This window comes from Motacilla alba, chromosome 20 (genome assembly GCF_015832195.1).
Source record: "Motacilla alba alba isolate MOTALB_02 chromosome 20, Motacilla_alba_V1.0_pri, whole genome shotgun sequence".
In the NCBI taxonomy this organism is placed as follows: Eukaryota; Metazoa; Chordata; class Aves; order Passeriformes; family Motacillidae; genus Motacilla; species Motacilla alba.
The window spans coordinates 8,673,974-8,697,978 of record NC_052035.1 but is presented as its reverse complement, the minus strand read 5'-3'; the positions used below and the strand labels follow the sequence as shown (position 1 = coordinate 8,697,978).

At 43.3% G+C, this 24,005-nt stretch overlaps 1 protein-coding gene and 1 non-coding gene across 5 annotated transcripts in view; both read right to left on the bottom strand.

Annotated features, from left to right (window-relative positions):
* DNAJC5 (DnaJ heat shock protein family (Hsp40) member C5) overlaps positions 1–23,594 on the bottom strand; it is a 31,032-nt gene extending 7,438 nt beyond the window's left edge. The window contains exons 1-6 of one of the 4 annotated variants that reach the window (XM_038158819.1): positions 15,487–20,011; positions 14,307–14,416; positions 8,688–8,751; positions 3,721–3,857; positions 1,297–1,510; positions 77–248 (exon numbers count right to left, since the gene is read on the bottom strand). In XM_038158819.1, the coding sequence (XP_038014747.1) occupies positions 77–248; positions 1,297–1,510; positions 3,721–3,827 (493 nt within the window). In that variant the 5' untranslated portion in view covers positions 3,828–3,857; positions 8,688–8,751; positions 14,307–14,416; positions 15,487–20,011. Of the gene's footprint in view, positions 1–76; positions 249–1,296; positions 1,511–3,720; positions 3,858–8,687; positions 8,752–14,306; positions 20,012–21,729; positions 23,113–23,414 lie in introns of those variants that run through there. The other 3 variants (XM_038158820.1, XM_038158821.1, XM_038158817.1) reach the window with 3 other exon arrangements.
* A 192-nt stretch (positions 23,595–23,786) lies between these two features.
* TRNAE-CUC lies at positions 23,787–23,858 on the bottom strand. Its single transcript has one exon. It is a non-coding gene; the product is annotated as a tRNA-Glu (tRNA).
* Between the last annotated feature and the right edge of the window lie 147 nt (positions 23,859–24,005).

Below are 24,005 nucleotides of genomic sequence, written 5' to 3'. Positions count from 1 at the left end.
TTTTCTCAACCAGCTCACTGAACACTCCAGCAGGGACTGATGTTCATCCTAGAGAGCTCACAGCATTTTCACCTACCCCTTTCATCTGACTGCAACTGTGCCTCCAAGTCCTCTGGAGAGACGTAGAATTCCTGCTCTTCGCCTTCGGGAGGTTTCGGTTTACACTTCCCACAGCAACAATTACAGCAGCAGCACAGACAGCAGCAGCAGTAGCAGCCTGTGATGAGCCCACAGAACACAAACAAGGCCTGCAGAGGACAGAATTCACAGAAATAGTCATAACCTGTGTCTGCTGTGCCATGACCACAGAGTTTGTGAGACTTGGATACAGAATCAGAGAGCAAAGCCACAGCAGTCCAGAGACAGAGCTTAGTAGCTACAGCTTTGTACTTTATCACTGAGAAATACTTCAAATTATGTGCAAAAGTGGCTATGGTTGTCCACATTTTACACTGAGGTGAATACTGCCAGCCTGGTTTGCTTGAGTAATTTCTACCATTTAAGTTAAGTGGACTATTTGGCTGCATCTGGAAGAAGGTACAGGTCTAATAAGCACATCTGTACTAAAATCCAGGGGTACAACAGTTCAGGACAGGCTGTGACTTGCATAAATAACCCTGGAAATGACTGAGCTGTACCAGCTGATGCACAGGCCATGATGTACCTACAGCAGGCACTTGGAGCAGCCCAAGGTTGTGGGCATGGCTGAGGACTGATGCTCCCAGCATGTGAGCAGGGCAGCTCCATGCAAGCCAGGTCTGCCAGGTGCTTGTCACAGTGACAATGGGCGAAATTAAAGTCTTCCTACAGGTCACTGTGGAATTGTTTGAAAAAAATAATTTTACAGATAGCAAACCAGCATGGTGATATAATTATTGTCTTCCTGAGGGGACCAAGAGATGGAGGCAACACTGGCAAAGGACAGAAAAATGGACCCATGCAATGAAATGCAAGGAGATTTTCTGTAAGCCCAAGTTCACAGTCAGGACTCATTCTGCAAAAATATTGAGCGGATATTATCAGAGAATACACCCCAAATTCTTATCTCTTCTAAATCCACTAGAAGAGTCCAAGCTTCCATTAGGAACCCAGGTCTTCCTTATTAGACCTGCATCACTAGAAGTTCCTAGAAAAATACTCCTGAACTCAAGATCACAACACACAAAGAGAAGGTTAATTAACCCGGTGTCATAAATTCAGCAATTTTCAAAGGTAAAACCAAGAACAGTTATCAAATGGAGCTCTCGAAGAGTTTCCAATACCAATCCAGAATAACTCCTGTGCCCTTTTATTTACCTTTGCCCACCAGCTGGACAGCACGAAGTATGTGTTCACATTTTCTTCACCAAACTGCTCAGCTACATAGAGCCCCAGAGACCCATACTTATCGTAAATGTTCCGCTTTGTGGCATCGGTCAATATTGCGTGGGCATTATTGATCTCTTTAAATTTTTCTGCTGCCTCTGGATTATCAGGGTTTTTATCAGGATGATATTTCAATGCCAGTTTCCTGCAGAAAGAAAAAAAAAGAGAATAAAACCTGGGGTTTGGGTTCCTGTTTTTTTTTTTTGATTTATTTTTTTTTCTAATTCCGTAGCCTGCCACTCAAGGGAGACTTTTAAGTTGCAACTGTTTTCCTTCATCTGTGATTCAACTTCCCTGATGATTCTTCCTTAGATGATAATAAAAGGCTACAGCAGTGTCTAGCTTAGTTCACAGGACTGACTTCAGACTGTTGGATTTGACCCTTGGAAATCCAATGGAAAAAAATAAGAGACATTGAATAAAAATAGGTTTGGGTTTTTTTTTATCCTCAGCTCCAGCAATTTCCACCACTAAGTTTTGCTCCTGCTAAAGCAAAGACACACCACAAGTCTAAGATATAACACCAAAGAGTAAATAAAAGCAAGTTGCCACAGCTGCTTGAAGAGTGTCTGAACTGCTGCTTCTGCAGTGTCTGAACACAAAAATAGAACTCACGATCACTTGTGGTTAATTCACCAATTCCTGTGCAGGAACAAAGTACTTTTCAGTTCAAGCTTTGCTAGAATAGAAAACACTTCTGAGTTTCGAGACATCAGGAAATCACAACGTACCTCCCCTAATCAGGCCAGATCTCTTACAAATAACAAAAAAATCAGATAAAGCATTGATAAATGTGCTAGTTCTCACATGGCCCCGGCTATTTACAGACATCAGTAGAAGTAACTGGCTAAACACCTCCTTAGGAAGAGAAAATACGTGCTCCCAAGTAGAAAAAGGACACGGAGCCACATGCTGGCAGCTCTCCTGCACCACAAAAGGTACTTGTCCTCCTACAGAAAATGACCACAAAGTCACGTATATGAGCAAGACAGGAGGAGTCTGCAGACAATTACATGCCAGCTTTGCAGTGGGGAAATGTTTAGACAAACATAAAACAAAGATGTGTGCAAGCACTTGGATGTGCCTGCAAGTCTCTCACAGCATTTAAAAAGCAGCCTGGGTGTGCCCTTGGGACACTTCACTGTGCATGATGCTGCTCCAGTAAATCATGTCCACAGCTGCCACTTGTGCCCCAGCCTCAGTGAGGGCTGAAATAATCACAGGGAAGTTTTATAAACCTGGAAAGGGCTTCGTCAGGCTGCGATAATATTTTTATTTCCCATTTCCTACACGTACACAAAGCCCACAGCCCCCAGGCCAGCAAAGGATGTTTGATGAAGGAGCAGCAGAGGAAACAAGATCAGCTGAAGGTTCAGGGAAGTGTGGAGCAGCTACATTTCACCCCAGGATCTCGTGGGGTTGTTCCTCTCAAGGAAAAACTCATATTATTTTCCCCAGAAAAATAAAATTATTTTCCAGTCGTTTGAAGATAAACTATTCAAACTCCCACTTAAAGATTTTAGGACGATAAAGCTAATTTTTGAGAATCTGTGTTTATTCCTAAACTTCACCATGTAGTTGCCATCAGCATGTAACTTTGGAAGGGGAAAAGCTTTGGTAAAAGTTAAAGACTAAAGGAAAACAATTTTGACAATGAGTATCCTCATGGAAAGATGATGCTGACCCCTAGTGTAATCCAAACACATTGCCACTGCTCACAGCAGCAATTGCCTTTAAGCAGATTTATGGAAAAGGAAGATGTTACAGGACTCTCTTTTGTAGTTGTTATTTGGTAAGTATGAAGCCATTTCATGTGTCCAACTCTTAAGGAAAGGGATACAGAAAAAACCCCAACTTTTAAACTAATAACTCCACAAAAAATAAGAACTTTTGAACAGAATTCCAGGAAAAAGCAATCATTCATGCTCTGTTTTCATCCTTATTTGTATCTTTCATCTCCATCTCCCTGTGCCAGAAGTGGAACTGATGGACAGCAGGGCAGTTCTGCACACCTGTGGTACCCCTAAGACAGATACAAGGCTACACATCAGGACAAATTTAACTCTGGTCACAGTCTTAAAATTCTGCTCAAACTAAGGCAAGGACCTTTCAGAATGACACTGTGCATTTTAGAATTTAACTTGCTAGATAGAAGATGGAAAAGTTTAAAGCCCAGGCATGTTTTCACACCCTGTTTTGCAAGAAGCAACCACGTTTTCACCTATTTTTCCCACATATCTTCTTGCAAAAGATCTAAATAAACCAACTGAGGCTCCTACATAAACAGACCATTTGCTGAACTCTGAATTAAAACCATTTGTGCTTCTGGGACAGGTGTAAAACTCAAAGCTTTACCTGTAAGACTTTTTGATATCATCTGAAGTGGCATTTTTGTCCAGCCCCAGCACGTGGTACAAGGACTCCCCAGAGGTAGAGAGTGAGCGTTGCCTCTGGTCTGCCATCTTGAGCTAACCTGAGGAGAGAAGTGGCCCCTGCAAAAAAATAAAGATTAAGAAATGCTTAAGCAAAGGAAAAAAAAAAACAGATCTCTTTAAGCAAACTGTCCTCAAAAACAGAATCTACACATCAAGATTCAGCTTTTATAAAATGTGCTCTGAAAAGGTTCTTTACACACGTGGAAGGTAAAAAGTTTTAAAATTCAGTGAACTATCAGTGAAAACAACTATGACATTGTTGGCACAACAGCAGCCACCCTGAATCCCCACTGTATGGGCTCAACTCTTCTTTCAACAAACCCCAAATCAAGAGATGAGGTGCAGCTATAGCTACGTACTGCATCACACATCTCTCAAGTCACTTCATCTCCTTTCCTACTCTAAATATTAAGATTATTTATTTGTGATAATACCTATAAAAAACCACATGGCAACAGAGAAGCTGCTGTTGAGGCTGCCTTTTTGCACCACACTAGCATAGGACTAACTGGCTTTATTTGTATTTTCTATTTCACAAATTACATTAAAAAAAAAAACAAAAAACCAACCTTCCCCACAGCTCCCAAATCCCAGTCTCCCATCTTATCACCAGCACCACATCAAACAGAATCCTTAGACAAATCCAGTGTGAGCAAGTCTGTGCATTCCACAAGGAAAGAGGGAATGTCTGCCCAGAGAGGAGATCCTCTCTCTCACAATTTCAAGTTGTGGATCCAACAGTTTACATGCATTCTAGACAAAATCATGCTTCTTGAACATGGATTAACCTCCTGCTCCACATCCAAATGTGACAGACCCCAGAGGTGTCCCCTGTGCCATGCCAGGACCAGATCTGGTTCTGCCCTCTCCCACCCTGAGGAGATCAGCTTTGCTGTTCTTTAGCTGCAGAACTGCAGCCAGGATGAGCATCCAAGAAAAGACTATTGGCTATTTTTGGATTATGTCATTACAATTAGCCCACACTAGATTATGCAGCCTTTGAAAAAGATATTTAAAGCAGCAGACTTTTCTAATTTAACCCTATGTCTTATATAACAAATTAATAACCCCAGCTTTCACCAGGCTGGCTGAAAGCAACACCCCCAGCCCTCACCCCCTGCACTGCCTGGGTGGAGCTGTGACCACACCTCTGCTTCTCCAACACATGGGAATTGTCACACCCGCACAAGGGGGACCAAGTGACAAGGATGTGGACAGACACATCAGCACTGTCTTGTTCAGCTCAGACCCTGCTGCTGATTCTCTGACTTTACATCCATTTAACACTGCTCACCAGGTCCAGTTGTTGTAACTGGAATACACTGGCTCAACCAAACTCTTATCTAATCTCCTTCAAGAAGCCTTTGGCGATTCTACCCAGTTTAATTTAAAGCTTCCTATAGGATGCTATAAACTATTACTATTATTAATAATTTGTCTAAACTCTAATTCTCTGGCTAAAAATTCAAACTATGCCCCAAATCTGGAAGGTGAATGTGTGGGTAGGGAGAGAAAATATTTTCTTTTCAAGGACACTGTCCAGTACCAAAAGCTTTCTGTATGGGAGGAAAATTACTGAGTGCTGCAAGACACAACACAAACAACTCACTTACTTGGGTATAATCTGAGTCAGGGAAAGGAAAACCATATATCAGGAAAGAAACCCTCCACCCAGGCACACAGCAGAGGCAATCCTCCGGGCCAGCCTTTCCCAAAGGCAGCCTCCCAGCCCCCTCTGCCCCTGAGCTGAGGTCAAACACTGATGATCCTGACGTGTCTCTGATAATCTACCTAATCACAGCAGCCTGCTCCTGCTGCTTCCCGGGCTCCCTGCTCAGCTCCTCCTGCTCTGTGCCCATCATCACTTCCTCCCACCCTCCCAGGAACCTCCCTGCAGTTCCAGCACACCAGTCCCTGCCAGCAGCTCCCTGCCAAGGAGTGTCTGTCACTACTGCTCTTGGACAGGGACCTGAGAAGTCAGGAGAGGGAAAAAAAAAGCATCCTGATTGGAATTTTACATGTCGATTTAGCCCTTCTGAAGAAGACACTGCTTCAAACAGGAGCTTCCAGGGCATTACGGACATTTTTGCTACAAGCTGCAGCTCTATTTAAGCATAACAAGCTTCCTGCAACATCAATCCAACGTGGCCTTGGTGACAGATGCTGCAGAGCACAGCCATACACCATGTTCTGCTTAACAAAATCTGCACTGCTCAATTAGGGCCAATTTGTTTAATAAAAATGAATTCAGTTTGACCCAGGCAGTCAGTCTGCAGGCACAGGGATACAATTCCACACTGCTGCATCCTTAATTGCTTCCATCTGAACAGTGCTGGGGATCCACAGCTCGGTCTAATGGGATGTTAACATTCATTTCTCCAAACTGGGATGAAATGGACACATTGGCCTTGGCAGAAGAGTGGAGGACAAGGCAGGGATGGGAATTCATCTGGGAAGCTTTTCACTTAAGGGAACAGAGGAGTATTATCACTAGGAATGCAACCTTTGCCTTTTTAAATATGAAACAGGCAGTAAAGGTGCAAGTTATTTAAGTTCCAATTTTCCTAAACTCAGGTATCATTTCTGCTGTTTTCACACGTGGCTCTAATTCACAATCCTGAAAGCTGCCCTGTATTTTTAAAAACTGTTGTGTTCAGCAGCAACAAACCATCTGCTCCCTTTTCTAACCAAGCAGGATGCCCTGAAGAGGTTTCTCTGGGAAGGCTCTGGAGAAAGGTAATCTCCTGGATTAACCAGCAGAGTGTTTAACCATCTGAGTACCACAATATCCTGCCTCAGTCAGCTCTACCACAGCAGGCAACTGCTTTCAGCACCACCTTGCTGAAAAGACTCAGATTAAACCTGGCAGGTTATTTGTGGAAGTCAGCCTGAACGTTCTAAATACATCCCTGGAAAATTCAACCTTGGAAACACTAATTTGCTTTTCAGCTTCTCAAAAGAACCCCATCAAGTTTCATGAAACTGGTGATACCTTAGTTTCTGCCAGGTTTGCTGATCCTTTTGGAAGTTGTATTTAACTCATTAAAATGGCAAACTGTTATTACAGCCAAGGGAAAAAAAAATCAATAGTTCTCTGCCAGTTTAGGGAATTAAATACTCACAGAACATCCCAATAATGTCTGCACTGGAAAGGGTGACAGCAGATCTGGTGGCCAGAAGCAGGGAAGGAGGAATTAAACTCCATCTGATCCGCTGCAAGATGCTGCAAAGAATTTCAGTGGAAGCTGGCAGTAAGGGGACACATTTTTCCAAGAAAACATGCTGGGATGTGTGGCAGAATGGAGGCTGGAGGTACTGACCCTGCTCACGCAGACAGCAGGTGATTGGGACAACACTGAACCACCACTGCTGGATCTAGGAAGGGCTACCTTGAAATAAAGGGATGGAAGGCTCATTCCATGGACAACAGCCACAATAGGTGGGTGTCATTAGCCTCTGGAAGCAGACTAACAGCAGTTCTCCTCATCTCCCTCCAGGGCTGAAGCACTGAGAATTTATTCCAGAACAAACCTTTGGAAACTGTAACCTCAACCATCCCTTCTCCCATCTCCCTCTGTTTAAGTCACACAGGCACTTGAATTTCCTTGCTGGAGGAAAGGCTGCTCCAGGAAGGAGTTGTGGCTGTTCAGCTGCACTGATCAAAATCAAGAGGAGCACAGGACACCAAACAAGGTTAGCTTTAAAGATCTCCAGCTGGAGCACAATCCCCAGAATTCTAATTTTCTCCATGCCTGTATACTCTTCAGTTTAAGTGCCTAAAAATTAAATAAAATTATGAAATCACTCCCTGAATGGATGTGCTAACACCCAGACCTGTACACAGGTTTACAGTGAGCTGTCTACACACAGTGTGGGGAATCTGGTTGGAAACAGCTGCTCCAGAAAGTGAAATCCCACTGTGAAGGAGAAAATCCACCTCCTGCTGACACAGTGAATGATACCCACTAGACTCAGGATAATGGGAGCTTATTAACCTTAATGGATATTGTTTGCAAAAGAGTTTGGTTTAAACCAGAGCACAACATCCTCCCAGTCTTTAAAATATCACCAGTAACACAGAGAACAGAGGAACCCCCAAAAGGGAAAATAAGAACCAGAAGGAATGACAGACAGACTCAGGGAAGTGCTGGGAGTGCTGGACAGGAGGAGGTTGCTGCTGCCCCAGCTCAGCCCAACCCTGCACATGTCTGTAACACAAACGATCAGGAATGCTGTCAATCCCTCTACAATTACAGTTTTAAGAGCATATTAAAAGATGATTAAAGAGTCCAGCTTGGAAATGATTTGCCAGCTCTTATAAAAATAATGTCTAGTTGATACTTTATTATACAACTTTAGGAAGCACTCGAGTATTTTAGGAAAGATTTGGATTCCACAAAGCATTGCTGCTAAGTGGTAAAATATAATGTTGGTTAAAGCTAAGATTCCAGCTTTGCAAAGATTTCCAGTGCAGAAAATGAACTAATACTAACACCTAACTTTAGGTGTTAATGTGAAACTGAATTATTCTATACCAACCAGTATTTATCAGTAAAAGTCTAAATAAAAACACCAAGCCTGAAAGCACTTCAGTAAATATTGATTTGTCACAGAAATGAAAAAGCACCACTGGCCTCTACATCCTGTCCATCTGTCTCAGAGTCACTTAGAGTTGTCCTCACAATCTGGTATTTTTCAAGGGAGAAAAAAAAATAAATTAAAGGGGAACTGAGAGAAGCATACACAAGATTGTGTTACCACAAAAAAATGAGGTGTTTTAAGCCTTGCCTTCCTGAGGTAGTAAGAGATTTTTGTAGGAAACTTTGTTTCCTCAGAAATATTTTGCATTTAAATGAGATACAATAAATAAAAAAATCTAGAACTCACCTGGTGTCTATTTTGAATATTCTAAGGTGATAGGAACGTTCACACACTTCTAAAACTGATTCTCCTAAAGGCAAAACAAAAGCAAATTAGTTGTTCACCAATTGTGAACTTGAGGATTCATTGATAAATTATCATCACATTACTGGACAGTAAAAACACAGAAGTATTTTCTAAATATTTGTACCACAAGTACAAAATAAATCCCCACAATGTAAATATTTGTCTTTACAATTGATAAACTATCAAAATAAATGACAAATATTTAAAAACATAGAATCAAGGCCTCTATGGTTTGAACCTGAGCTTCAGCCTCTTCTCCCCAACTTTTATCATGGGAAAGACACACACCTACTCAGTTGCATGAAAACTCTAATAACCATTATCTGTTTAAGACTCTGGACTTTTTCAACTCAGGCCTTTGTGAATATATGTACTGAGAACACGAGAAGCATGTTTTTCAAGTCTTGGTAATCTGTTGTGCTGTTAGAGAGAGACTGTAAAGCAGCTTAGCCAACACAGCAGACCCCAAGCTCCAGCTCTGGAGCAGCAGGCACAGCCTGCTCGGGGGAGCAGCACCAGCTCCTCCTGCCAGGACAGATTTCCATCAAGAAAACCATGGTGTCATCCAATTTAGATTCCCTCATCGTGATGCAGATGAAAACCAGTCTCATTTTGGTGTACAAAGAGGGAGAGAACCTGAGATGACCCAGCAGCACACACTCGGTCTTTCAGCAGTCACGGCTCCAGACCAGCCATCCCATGGAAATAAAAGAGCAAAGGGGCAAGAGCAGCCCTGGAAATGCTACATGCTGCTATGGAAAAAATCAGGGAAACTCACTGCAACAGATTGAAATACCTTTCTGATTAAGCAGGTGCAGGACACATCTAACCCACATTACCAATCACAAAGTCATTTATGCATTAGATGACTGAACAATAAACCTCGTGAGCGGAACTTCAGAGCAGCTTTTACCTGGCAAGTCATCACTGAATTGTCATACAAACCCTTTTAACAGCTTTCAGAGAACAGCCTCTGAATGCACTTGAGAAATAAACTCCTCATTGAATTAATAATTATGCCTTTCATGGGCTGGAAGGTTCCAGCATGGCAAACAGAGATGTTGGGAATACACCCAGGGAGCTGCTGGCATTGCTGCCCACAGCAGTTGCTTGGTGCCATCTGTAAGAAGCTGCTTGATCCAGCAACACATCCCTAAGTGGGTATGAATGAACCAACCAACAACTCAATAATCAGCTTATTGTTAATGGATCTGTTTAGTTCCTTTGATAGAAGCCAGCAAAGGACTTTTCCTGAATAATGAAAGGCAGGGAGTTAAACTTTCCCACTCAGAGCCTGTGCAATACCAGGGGGTGGACTAACTCCCCAAGGAAAAATGTTCTATTTTGTGAAGCTATAGAAGCTCCCAGGTTCTCTGCCCACAGTTTTCTTCATTAAAAATAATCCACAAGAACATTATTTAGGCATTTATAGAGAGCTGCAGATTATTAATGGTGTTGGCAACCAGAATTATGGCTCCCTAGCCAGATGAAGACCACCTCTAATTGTGCCACTCATTCTGTCTCAGACAGCAAGCCCAGATCCAAGTATGCTGACAGGCAAACTATGTTCAATTAATGGAAATAATATGAGTAGAACAGGGGGAAAAAAGCAAGGTCCAAATGTAATTTGGAGACAAATGTACTTTGAAAAAATGAGCTATCCTGCTAAGGTCAGAACTGGGCATATAATGATGTAAATATCATACTGTGATGTGTGATAGAAGGTTCAAATATAAGATCCTGGCCCAGGCCTCATCAAAACTCCATCAGCAGAAAAGTTAGTATTTTTTACAGCACTTTATATATATAATAACCAGCCATGTAGAGACTCAAAACACACAGTCAAGTGTTGTGTTAATCGGGATGCAAGCAGCAGTATTTCCTTCAGTCTCACAGCAATGCCAATACCATGTTTCATTAAGAGCAGGCAGCCTGATTTACAGCTGAAAATAACCAAACAAGACAAAAATAAATTCCCAAGGAAACTGCTTCTTGTAAATATCAAAGTACATGAGAAACCCATGCCAGGTACTTCGCATCCTCCCTTTCCCAGCGCATCCTCCCTGCCAGCACTGAGCCCAGCACCTCCCAGGGGTTCACTCCCTCACTTTCTGTTGCAACTGGCAATTCCAATTTAGTGACTCAGGAATGTTTTGATCTCCCCATCCAATCTCATTATTCAGCAGGCCAGATCCACTGACCCAGAGCTCTACATAATACCCTGCTTGTAATTACTTGTAAATATCTCCCCTCCTTATTACATGATATTCACAATCCAAACAAAGCAGAGAAGATGAAAGGACAGATGCTGGAAAAGGAATGGGAGCTTTCAAAATCCACATCAGTGCATGACATCCAGTCCAACAACACACATGAGAAAGGAGGAAGTCTGGGGACAGGAATATATAACTGTTGAAGAATCAGAAAATACAGAAATGAGTATGAAAATTAGAAGAAAAAAGATTAAAGAATGATGAAGATAAAAACAAGCAAAGCTACACGAATGCAAACTGAATTCAGCAACACATTAAAACTGTGGTAAATTTTCTAGCACAGAGGAAGAAATTTGCTTGGGGAGGTTGCATGCTCTTGCAACCATTTTGCTCACAGCAAAACCAGCTCTTCCAGCCTTATTTCTCCTGCAAATTTGAACCCAATTTATGTACTATCTTCCCCATAACTGGAACCATAAATCTCCTCTAACCAAGAGGCAGATACTGCCTTCTGCTCCCAGAAATCAGACATGTTCTCAGCTCTACTGGACAAGAAGCATATGTGTTCCTTGAGAACTCAAACCTCCTCTGAGAGATGCAGGAGAACCCTTTTTACTGAATAATTCTACTGACAGAATTGTCCTCATCCTGCCCCACATGTTGTTACCAGAAAGGGGAAATTATCTTCAGCATACATTGCTTCATAATCCATCTCCACCATGTACAGGAGCTGTATCATGGTTAGCAAGTATTTACAGAAATAAGGCTTCAATTAAGGTAAATAAAGTAAATCAATATACAGAATAAAAACTCCAAAGCCTTTATTTTCACATCCCTTCTTGCTTACATGACTTGCAAAATGAATCATTACTGGAAAAACAATGTGAAACAGCTGAAGGGAAAGCAATCTGGCTAACAAGTGCCTGCAGAAGACCACTACTATTTTAAAGCACTTTTCTTTGCCCTGTAGCTGTCTGGAAATAAATATTTTTAACCTATTAATCAGAGCACTAACATTTTATATTCCATTAAAGCATCCAAGAGTGTGTTTTGGCATTGCTTATATTTTTTATATCACAGCACAAAAGTCTTTCAGCTGAATTTTGCTATTCAGATTGTGACCTTTCGATAAAGATCATGTGAGAGATCTCATATCCATAAAAACATTCTGTTTTAACATATAAGCCTTGATGGAAAGCTGAATATCCAGGGAACTGATGTAAATACATACATCTCCTGGAAAAAAAAAAGAACTTTACTGAGTCCAAATCCATCTGCCTTGGGAACAGAGGACAGGTCTCCTACACTGAAAGACTGGGACACTAAAAACTTCATTAAATTCTCTTGAGTTCTTTTAAAAAATAGAAACACACATCTTTTGAATAATTCAAGTCTGGAGCAATACCATTTTCTGCTAAACTCAAGTTAGAGATGAGGTAACATCCACCACTGCAGACTGCAAGAGAGGTTCCACTGAAACTTGTGACAAACTTAACTACAGCGACACGGAGTTGTTTCTCTAATGAGCTTAGCAGATTAAAATGTAACCATTTAAGTCTGATTGACCAACCCGTTATAAAGACTTGTAACCTTTTACCCTACACAAGAGTAAGATTCAAACCTACTAAAGAAGGCTTTCCATATTCGAGGAGAAAATATGAAGTAATGGATTTGCATTTTCTATCCTCTCTCCTCAATTAAAATAATTACTCTAAAAACCTGGAGGGTGGGGTTAGTGGATTCCCTACTTAGGATTTCACTGCTCCTATTTAATCTTTCAGCAATACTGAATTATTGTTTATGACATCACAGTAGTTTATGTGCAGAGTGCAAGCATCACAAACTGCACATGGCTATAAAAAACCCACATCTGCTTACTCAGTTAGTTAAAAATCTCCGAAAAATCAGCAGCTGTGTTTGCTTTGATCATTATTAATCTTAATTTTTCCTCCCTATAAATAGTTTTTGAATCACTGTGACTACTCACTGCAAGTTCACCAGAAAAAATCAGCCAACTCACAACATTCCCTGCTGTGATCAGTGATGCTGATGCCACTTTCCTGAAGAAATATCTTCAACTTCTTCCAAGACATAAAGCCCCATTTCTGCTAAGTGGGTTGTATAAACTACATCAATAAAAACCCCTCATATTGTTAATGACTATATTGATATAGCCTAACCTTTAAAATATAAAAGAACTCTTGGAACAGATGGGTCTACTCACATAAAAATGAGATTTACCCTATTATGTCACACTCGTAGGTAAGACAACTAAAGGCTTTTAAATAGGAAGAAAAAAAGAAGACTATTGTGTTGTGTAAGAAAAGGTTGAGAAAATCACATCAGGTGTCAAAACATGAATCCCTTGACAGACTGTTTCAAAAAGATAATTTAAGGAGGCAACGTTGATCCCAGCAGCCCCTTTTCACAGCACAGGAGGCTTTTGCCTGGTCAAAAAGAAGGAACAAAGTGAGGTTACAAAGAACAGCAAAAAAGCCAAATAAGCAGTCTGAGACACAAAAAGAACAGAAAGGAGCACATCTTTCAAATTACAACTTGGTTGGCGAAGGGCAAGAAAAAGATTTCTCCAAAATTAACTTGGAAGGGCAGAGGAAGGTGGCTCCTCTCAGTGCTCATGGACAGCAGTAAGAGATGGAGGGGAAAAAGTTCACTCCTATTTTCTTTTCCTATCAATTGTGAGGTAGATGAAAAGGTCAATGGGGGTTTACCCATACACACAATGTAAATAATGTGAAAGTATGGTCTTACAAACTGCAAAACATATACAAAAATTATTTTACACCTAATTTGGTGTTAGACTTGCTTTGTCATCAAATAAACACTATGACCACTCTTGGCAGTGTCAATCATAAGCAGTTTTTTGTTAAAGACTTTATTTTAATGAGTAAAAAAGCAAAAAGGAAGATCAGGTTACAGCAACAACTAAAGGCAATGCTTGTATCTTCACCCTGGTCTAAAATGATCCACTCTGGTGCTTCCCTTCTGAGAAACTCCACCTATTTTCAGATTATTAATCTCTGCTCTTTAATGGTTGTCTCCCACCAAGCACACAAATCTTCCACTTAAAAAGTTATGAATAAAAAGGCAAAATAAGCAGAATTGAATAGCAGAACTTATAAAGATGTTACATTTTCCAGAAACAACCACTCAGCCAGCTCAGGAGCAGAAAAGCCAAAATTCCTTGATGTGATTACCAGGAACCCAACATCACTGCCTCTGTCAGAGCCTATTTCACAGGACATTAGGTTTTACTCTAAAAATTAAGGTTATTTATTTAATAATACAGACAGAAAATAAACTTCCCCTCTCCCCCATTTACTTTTACCTCTTGTATCCAATCAGGTCCTCCAGCCTAAGGTGAAGCATAATTATTCAAGCAGCACATGTATCCACTCAGTTAAGGTCCAAAGGCTTTAGTTCCAGAGATTATTTCTTCTGCAAAGTTAAAAAATTAAGCATATCTAAAGATCCTCACTTCTCCTAATTGCTCAACTGGATTTCCCCAGTTTTTGTGGAGGGTGGGGAAGAGACTATTTGATTATTTCACTTCCTCACAGAAACTGAGCAATTGGTGTTGTAAAAGATATTTTAGGCTTGAAAAAACAACTGTAAAACCTAAATAAAAACAAAACCAAAAAAACATCAGCAGGAGCAAGGGGTGCTCTGATTAGAAGTGGGGCACAGGCTGTAGGTAAAACCCCTCTGACCACTGGGAGGGGAGAGCAAAACCCAAACAAACCAATACCCCCAGAGACTATCTCCAGGAAATAGACATATATAGATATACATGTAGTGGAAGGCATTCTTCACTTCATGCCACAGGTTTCTCCCCTCTGGGTGGTGTCAGGCGTTACAGAAAATGGTCTAAAAGCCACGATGAGATGAGTTTCATACCTGCCCCATTCAAATCCCCAGCACATGGACATTCAGAAGCATGAAAGGAGCCAAAACCACAGAATTCCACAATAAAATCTGAACCGACCAGCACAGCTGGTATTACTCAAAACTTCTACTTGTTGTTTTGGCAGGAAAATACAACCAAGTTCCTTTTGAAGGCTGGGTGATGCCAGAGGTGATGCCTCCACTGCAAATATTTCTGTTTCTTCTCAGGTGCATTAAACCAGAGCCCATGTCAAGGGGCAAACACACAGTAATTCACAGAGGAAAGCACCTTGGGGTACAGAACACATTTATTCCCTAGTGATCCCAAATTCATCCCTATGAATACAATGTTAATGTCACAATATTCTTCTCATATCCCCAGAATGATACCCAGTACACTCCCTGTATGTTGGAGTCAGCTTTTTCAGCTACAAATACCCAAACAAATCAAAGGGCTGGATTAAAACCAGCTTTAATTTTAACTGGCATTCTCTTACAGAAGACAAACTCTTTGGTATTTTCTAACCATACAGTGTGGTTTCACCAACAAAAAGATTTATTTTATACTACTCCCCCACAAACCATAATGATATTTATTTCCCCTGTTCTCTCACTCTGCATACATTTAATCTGCAGACTGCCTGATGAAGGATGTCCTCAGTTCCATCACTCAGTCTGGCAACAGTATTTCATGGCTGCTTAAAAAGAAAAAAAAAAAAAAGCCAATCCATAATTTAGAAGTAATAGGGCACCAAAGAATGTATTTGTCCTACTGATTTTCCCCACTAACTCACTGGTGATTTAATAAGCAAAGACACAGCTTGAATTTCAGACCATAGACTTAGGTTGAAATCCTGACACGTCAGGAAAAACCATGTTCAGACTTTATTTGCAATTGAGTTTTCCAGCACTGTAACTGGGCAAGAATTAGAACACATGTAGATTTTATACACTAGGTCTTCATACAGGAGTCACATTTCAGAGGACTTAAAACCAAAAGGCCGCTATTATACTGGGGTATAATTTAATCACTTAATCAAAGGCCATTCCCAAGGCCTTTAAGTTTCAGCACAAAGTATGGAATCATCACACTTAGTCTTTTTTCCACCTAAATAACTGGCAATAAAGTCAGAAAACCCTATGCCTAGTTTTTGACTGATGTTTTTATTTCTCCCTCTAATTTTCACTAACACTGGAGCGTGACAGATATCTCTTCACTCTGCCTGTACCCCTGATGTGATGCCATCAGTACAATGTTAAACCAGGGTCATCGCTACATGTATTCCCCAAAACAAGGCTATGTCCTCCTGGAGAACCTTAACAGGAACAAAATCAGTTGTAAAATAGCACCTTTTCTCATTTAGGGTTATTTAAAAATAATATTTCATACATCTACACATTTACAGCCTCAAAACAGCAAGAGGAGTGAAAGTCATCACAGATCCTTTTAAACAGCAAGAAGGACTCCCTGGCCTTTATATGGCAAACATCAAAAAACCAAGTCACAGGAAGAAATGTCATTTTTAGATAAGCTGCAGGAAACCAGGGTAAGGAGCTGTGCATTACAGGACAAGCACGGGAGATGCTGGGTTTTCATCATCCAGGATGTTGCACACAACGTATATTCCACGCCAGGCCCAAGAACAAAGTCATGTTGGCTGCTGGCCCTGTTACCCAAAGCACTCAGGGAAATAGTAAGGTAGGCTTGGGAAATTACCCTGTGCACCTTCCAAACACCTTCTGATTAATTCTGACTGCCAGGTTTTCCCAAAGGAGGAAGAGCCAATGCTGTGCCAATCTAAAAGTGCAACAAGAATGAAGTGAGTGAGTGTGGAAATCAGGAACTTTGTAGGAAAAGAAAAAGTGAGACTTCATTAAGGAAAATAAATATTTGCACTAGTTACTGTGCAGACAAAACTACTTCTATGGAACATGCACTTATTTTGCTCTGTGATAAAAATGGTCTCCTCCAAGCAAGAATGTTATTTCCCAGCAATACCATCAGAGCCTTCAAAAGAAGGACTGACTGACCAGTGATTTGTCAAACCAAACACCAAAATGATAAAATAAGTTTTCTAAAGAAAAGACATGCTTCAGACCCTATTTTCCTTCACCACTCAGACCAGAAAAACTCCAAGACACACCTCAGAATTGTACACGTGGAGAAAGCAGGGTCCCTGTGCAACAGAGCTTGTTAGGCATCACAAGGGAAATATTCCTCAAGTTCCCAAAGAACAACAGCTCAGAATGGACCTGGAACTTAAATCTATTCGTTGCTCTGAACAGTAACTGAATCTGGCTTTTAAATTCAATTTAAAACAGGAATATTTCTGGTTATAGCTTCCCAGAAAGAGGTCACCTCAGATTTCAGTGGATTTCATGGTCCCTTCCCTCCTCCTCAAGAACAGCAGGTGAGGAGATGCCAGGGAGTGCTGGGAAGAGTGTAGGATGCAGGACCTCTAACCAAGATCCCACCAACCACTCCAAACCTCTTCCCCAGCTCACCATACCCACCAAGGGCCCTGCCCAAAATGCCACATAGATCAAGTCAGGTGAGGTGTGTCGGATGGGTCCAGTGTGTCAGATCAAAGCTGTCATCAGCCTGACCTGCAACTGCAGTGGGATAACTCCAGTCCCTGCTGGATGTGGACTAGAGCAGATCTTAAAAAAAAAACAAACCCAGCACTGCTTCAATTCCCTGTCCAGATGATTTCACAGGGATCCCATATGGCATTTGTGAAAGCACATGAACACTTAATAATTTTATTCCCCTTCCACCTGCTTTTATCACAATGTCACATGTCTCCCAAAGGCAGACTGCAGTCCAGGCTCTGAACAGGATCTTACACATCCCATTTTGTCTGCTCATTCCCTTCCTGTACTTCTAACTATCAGAAGCAAGAGCACCAGCTTCCATGATGACCTTTGAAACACAGACTAGAAAAATTAGGACATTATTGAAAATATTTTTAACAACAATCTCTTAATTGCTTACCCTCAGGAAACTCCGGAAGCAACCTGAAATCACAATTATCTCATTTGGTGGGGCCTAGCCTTGGTAGAAGGAATTTCCTGCACCTGGCACATTCAAGATTATGGCAGATATTACCACTAGAAACTGCCCACAACATCTGGAGTTTGGATCCCAAATTCCCCTCCTCTCCACAAGCAGCTTTAAACCTAATTATGTAAATGTCCATTAAAGGACATTCCAGTAAATGTCCCTAAATCCTCAAGACATGAGAAGCAGATACGTAAAGAAAATTCTCTGACAACTGACCCAGGCAAAGGCCTACATAAATAAAACTGCACGGCAACAGAAAAACCTGCTAAGATATAAAATAAGTCATGGCAGATGGAATGGGAAAGAGTATTTTCATTTGAAGTACAGCCAAAAAATTAAAGACATAAAAGGGGAAATGCAAAGAGAAGGCCTCTGTGAGTTTCTGCTTTTTGGAACTGCATAATAGGTCACTGTAATGACATCAGAGAACTCAGGGCTTCTCCTGTCCCCACTGCAAAATGTGAGCAATCTGGACATTCAATTTTTCTACAGATTGTTCCTTAAAAGTCACAAAGGTTCAGAATCCCTGACACTGAACACAACTTTATTAAGACCCAGATGAAACCAAGGAAGGACTGTGAAGTTCCCTGTGACCAAAGCAGAAGCAGGATGGTGTAAGTGCTCAGATATATAAATAAATATTGCCAGAGGGAAGAGGAAGCCCCGAAGGCAGGAGGGGAAAATGTGGGGTGCTGGTGGATCCCCAGTTTGTGCTTTTCTGTTACTGGTATTAGATACTGCCTGTCATTGCAACCAGACCCACTGAACTGTTTACTTGCATCATTCACTGGTCAGAAGCCACCACCACAGAAATACCAGTTAATGAATGCAGACTTATGTCACAAAACAGAAAAAAAGGTTCCTTAGTGATGCTTTGGTAACAGGCAACCAAATGCCCACGGGTTTTTTGTTTCTTCAACCATTTGCCCAACAAAGTTTAGATGATGGCATTGAAGTATATTAAAAAAAAAAAAAACAACAACAAATATAGAGCCCCAATCTTTCATTGAGAAACTCTATTCTCATTTACAAAACCCTTGAGCAGATTATGAAAGAGGAGATGGCAGCTGCTAATTTAACTCGGGCCTAGAGGACTCGTTCTGTTTGCACCCCTGTGCACCACAAACCTTCCATTTTCTCCTTCCAATACTTGCACAAGAAGATGAGAAACTTGCACCCAGAGGAAAAAGGCACTTAAATTTTACTGAGTTTGGCCCTACAACACACAGGCACTGAAAACACTTCACCATTAATGAAAGAGGCAGAAAAAGGCTTTAAAAAGGCACATTTCAGTGTGATGCATATACAATGTAAGAGCAATTAGAAGCAGTTGCCAGGACATAAGAAATTTTAACATATGATAAAACAATCTTATTTGTGTTCTCCCAATAAAAAAAACAATGTATCAACAATGCATTAGAACCCCACAATTAATGCCACTAATTAGCATTAACTGTTCTATGCAGAAAAAAATGGTAAGCCTTTTTATTGGCTACCATCACTTTATTAAAAACATTTAAGCAATCTTGATGCACCTTCTGAACACAGGTCTTTCTATCAGTCTGCATGGCCTGAAATAGGAAGCAAAGTGCCTCTGAAGGTAAAACATGCACTTTCCAACCACTGGGCTCTGTATGTTTTTATTAATTAAGACAATGTTTCAACTGAGCCTCTAAGGAAATCCTAAGATATCATGACATCCAAACTCCCTTCTTTCAAGACTGAAAGCAGCCGCTGGTTAACCCACCACCATCACCACAGAGCACCAGTACTGCTTAATTCAAACTGCTTCACTTATCAGAGCACCTGGAAAACTTCTTCAGGTGGAAAGAAACAGTGCAATCCTTCACGTTGGTCCTGAGCATTGGTGATGCTCCTCATCCCTCCCTCTGGATGCTGCCATGACCCAGCTGTCCTGAGACAGGGGACAGGCTCACTGCAGGGCTCTGTGCCATCTGCTGAGAAGGTGGGGGCACCTCACAGAACCCCAGTGACCACCAAGCTGCACACTGCTGCTCCTGGAAAACATCCTTCTCCTCAGGCCAGTGGAGAGCAACAGAAGATCCTCATCTTCCCAGGCAGAGGCAGAGCCAAACAAAGAGGATTTGCACAGCGCGAGTGCAAACTGTGAGGGAAATCAGTTAATGTATTAAAACTACCTTAAATTAATCCCTGTTTGTGGTTGGACAGGAGAGCAGGGAAGTTGCCAGCAGATGCCAGTTTGCATGCTCTGGGGAGGTACTGGAATGCTCAGTCTGGGTATGAGCTCTGCAGAAAAGTTCTGGCAACCCATTTCCAGACACACTGAAAAATATTTTGATCTGGTTATTTACATGAACAATACTTACAAAAAGATTACAAACTGGCAAACTGATAAAAGAGGGAAATATGGCAAATATCAGAGGCAGTTACAGCACTGTTGTTCTAAGTCAAGTCATTGACAGGACAGACAGGATTTGCTGAAGGTCCTTCCACCTTCAGTTGCACCTGCTTTCCCAAGGAGAATATTCTGGCAACTGAGTTCATAAATTCAAAAACAAGAGTCAGAACAGCAGCTTTTATATTTAGCCTGAAACATGATTTCTTAAGTATTCCAATTAGGTTTCCATTCATACTCCCTATCACACTGTTCAACACAGACAAAAATCCCTCTTGAAGCTCACCATGACAGGAACTACAATGAATAACAGCATCAGTGCTGACAACCACCACCTGCCAAACACAGAACCTGTGAGGCCAAGGGATCTCATCAGGCTTGTGCTGTCGGGCTCATGGAATCCCAGACTGCTTGGGTTTCGAAGGGACCTTGCAGATGATTTAGTTCCACCCCCCTGCCATGGGCCAGGACACCTTCCACAAGACCAGCCTGCTCCAATCCAGTCTGGCCTTAGACACTTCAGGGATGGAGCAGCCACAGCTTCTCTGGGCAACCTGTGCCAGGGCCTCACCACCCTCACAGGGAAGAATTCTTCCCTAGTATCCAACCTAACCCTGTCCTCTGTCAGTGAAGCCATTCCCCCTTGTCCTGTCACTCCAGGGGCTGGAGTCACTTTGGTACTAGAAGGGGCTCTAAGGTGTCCCTGGAGCCTTCTCTTCTCCAGGCTGTACAACCCCAACTCTCTCCACAGCCCTGGGAGCATCTTCATGCCCTCCTGTGGACTCGCTCCAGCATGAAAGTTCTTAAGTCACACTCAGGTACTGCTCCATGTTTTCCAAAGCATGAGGATCCAAACTCCCTCACTCCACGGATGCCTTCACGTGGTGTGAGAAGCTTGTCCATATCCCAGCTGCATTCCAAGCCCTACTCCCATCATCTGCTGCAAAACAAGCCCTGGCAGGCTCCAATCACCCTGGGCGCCTTCCCTGCTGCAGCCAGGTCAGTGATGGTGCCACCTTAGCCACAAAGCAAATCAACTGCCTACAACCCACTGCAAATTGGGACAGGGTGCCAACAGAGCAGGAGGTGGGTCCCTGGGCACTGGGAAAGACTGAAAGACTCTTTATACTTCCTGGGAATAACCAACACCAACTATGGTCTACACCAGGAGACAAAATACGCTACGAAACATTACTTTTTTCAGGCATTCAGTGATAAAAGATGGTTAAATATAGCACAAAGCCACTCTAGGAAGGAGGGAAATCTTCCACTTGAGCCTCCAGCCTGCAATTTATCAATGCAACACATCCAAAATTTAGGAGGAACATGACCATGTTGCAGCATCTCCCATTTCATTTAAACGCTGCGGACAATGCCCAAGACAAAATAAATGAGGGAGGGAGAGAAGTATTTATTTATGCTTACAAAAAGCTGTTTGGCTGAAAATCCCATCTCCAAAGCCCGAGTTCTCCACAAAGCAGATTCTGCACTGCCAGCAACATGACGAATTTCTCCAAAGCCCTTAGAGCATGGCGAGAAAACCACAGGAAGCTGCTCAATAAAAATAAACTTCTTTTCATCTTACACTCTATATATTAATGTCAATTTCTCTTCCACTCCAGCTTCTGTTTCCCTTCTTTTCTCCCTCCCAGCGCACAGCATACTTGATTTATTAGAGCTAATTCATTAAAGCAAATTAATTTGGCATCTATTTCTCAGGATCCCTTAGTCAGGTTAGGATTCTATCATATTCTATCAAAAGCAAACAAAAATGCAAACACTGATCCTAGGCAACCTGAAACCAACAGATGCCTGAGAAGCTGAAAACGCCTCTAATGAAATTGCAGTCAAAAGAATAAATTCCACTTCAAGGAGGCTGCTACAATTCAAGAATTTAAATAGGTCCAATCCTGACGCATTTTCAAAGGAAATCCTTGCAGCTCTGCATACTTTGGAGAGCTTAATTTACCCAGAGAAATGGGTGAACCACCACTGCTCAGCCACTGGGTGACTGCGGCCTGCAAGGTTTTGCTTCAAAAGCAACTAACACAGTATTTAAGCACACGCAGAGCATTTCCCTTTCCTGATGATAAGCTGGCACGAGGCAAACATCAGCAAGGAGAATTAGATTATTTCACACCGGTCTGAGATGATGTGCCAAATTTATGCCCCCCCTTTTTTTTTTAAGCCTTACAGCAGCACAGACAGCTCAACAGCAATGTCTCACAGCGCACAAAAACTAACACCCCAATAAAAACAAACCTAGAAAAGATAAAACCCTTTGGCTTTCCCTCTTATGTCAGACGGGATGGCCTGCACCTCGCTCCCCAGGGAACACCAGCTCCACCGGTGCCCACCCTGCACTAATGAACTCAAGGCTTTGTGTCACTGGTGTGGAACAGGCAGGTATTGATACGGCACAAAACAGGAGCGAGGCGTTATCAGGGAATCCGCTGTCTCCCTTCGGTCCAGTTGCATTCCGTATCTCCAGAATTACCTGACTGGAATTCTTAATTTGAGAGCCAGAAGACACTGCACGAATAAACAGAAATATGCCGCCTTTGCAAGTTTCAAGTTATAAAGGCTGGATTTGCTTCCCGCCGCTGGTACGTCATTCATTAAGCACCTCATCAGCCGAGCGGCTACTAATTATTTCGATAAAAATTATGCAGGATAATGCAAGGAAAGGGAAAGGAAAATCACCCCGGCTTCTGGAGCGAGCCGGAGTGATTCACGGCTCCCACACACAGAGATGACTTTCATTTGGAATTCACCTTCCCAGGCCTTTTGTTCGGGGTTTTTCCCCCTGCTCCGAGGACCGGGGGGAAGGGGGGGGGGAGGCGGGGGGGGGGGGGGGTGGGCACGGGCCCGGCACCGGGGACCAGGGCGGGGGGCTCCGGGGGCGGGGGGGTTCCTGGGGCGGGGATGCTCGGCAGGCGATGCCCCCGGGCAGGGAGATGCCGGCGGGCAAGAAAATACCGGCGGGCACATCCCCACCTTCCCCCGGTCCTCCCGCCTCGCCTCGCCGCGCCCCCCCCACCCCCCCGCGACCGCCACCGCCACCAGCTCCATCTTGGCCTCCGCCCGCGGCCCGGCCCCGCCGCGCTCACCTGCGGCCCGCGGGCGGGCGGGCGGGGGCCGCACAGCCCCGGGCGGGCGGGGGCGGCCCCGCGGGGCGGGGGCGGCTCCTCGGGGGGCCTCGCGCGGGGGCCCGGTCGCGGCGGCGCGCGCGCCCTCCGTGCTCAGCGCCGGTGCCGCCGCCGCCGCCAGACACCGACCGGGACCCGGCCACGGGAGGGGGCGGCGCCGGCGCACTGCGCATGAGCGGCCCCGACACGCAGCGCCCCCGCCGCGAGCGCGCGCGCGCGCGGGGGCACGCGGCCGCAGCGCCGGGAGCGCGCGGGGGGATCCCGGTGGGGATGGGGGGGGGGGGCGGGGAAGGAAGATGGAAAAGCAGGAAGAGAGCGCGGCAAAAAGGAAACTTCCCTGACCGGGAATCGAACCCGGGCCGCGGCGGTGAGAGCGCCGAATCCTAACCACTAGACCACCAGGGAGCGATGCCGGCTTTCCTCGCCCGTCTTATTTCACGCAGTGCCTCCGCGGCCAGATGGGGACAGTGACAACATGATGGGACCGGGGACTGCGGTACGGCTGCCACCCATCACAGGAGCCACGGACTGTGGCACAGGGACCGGGATCTG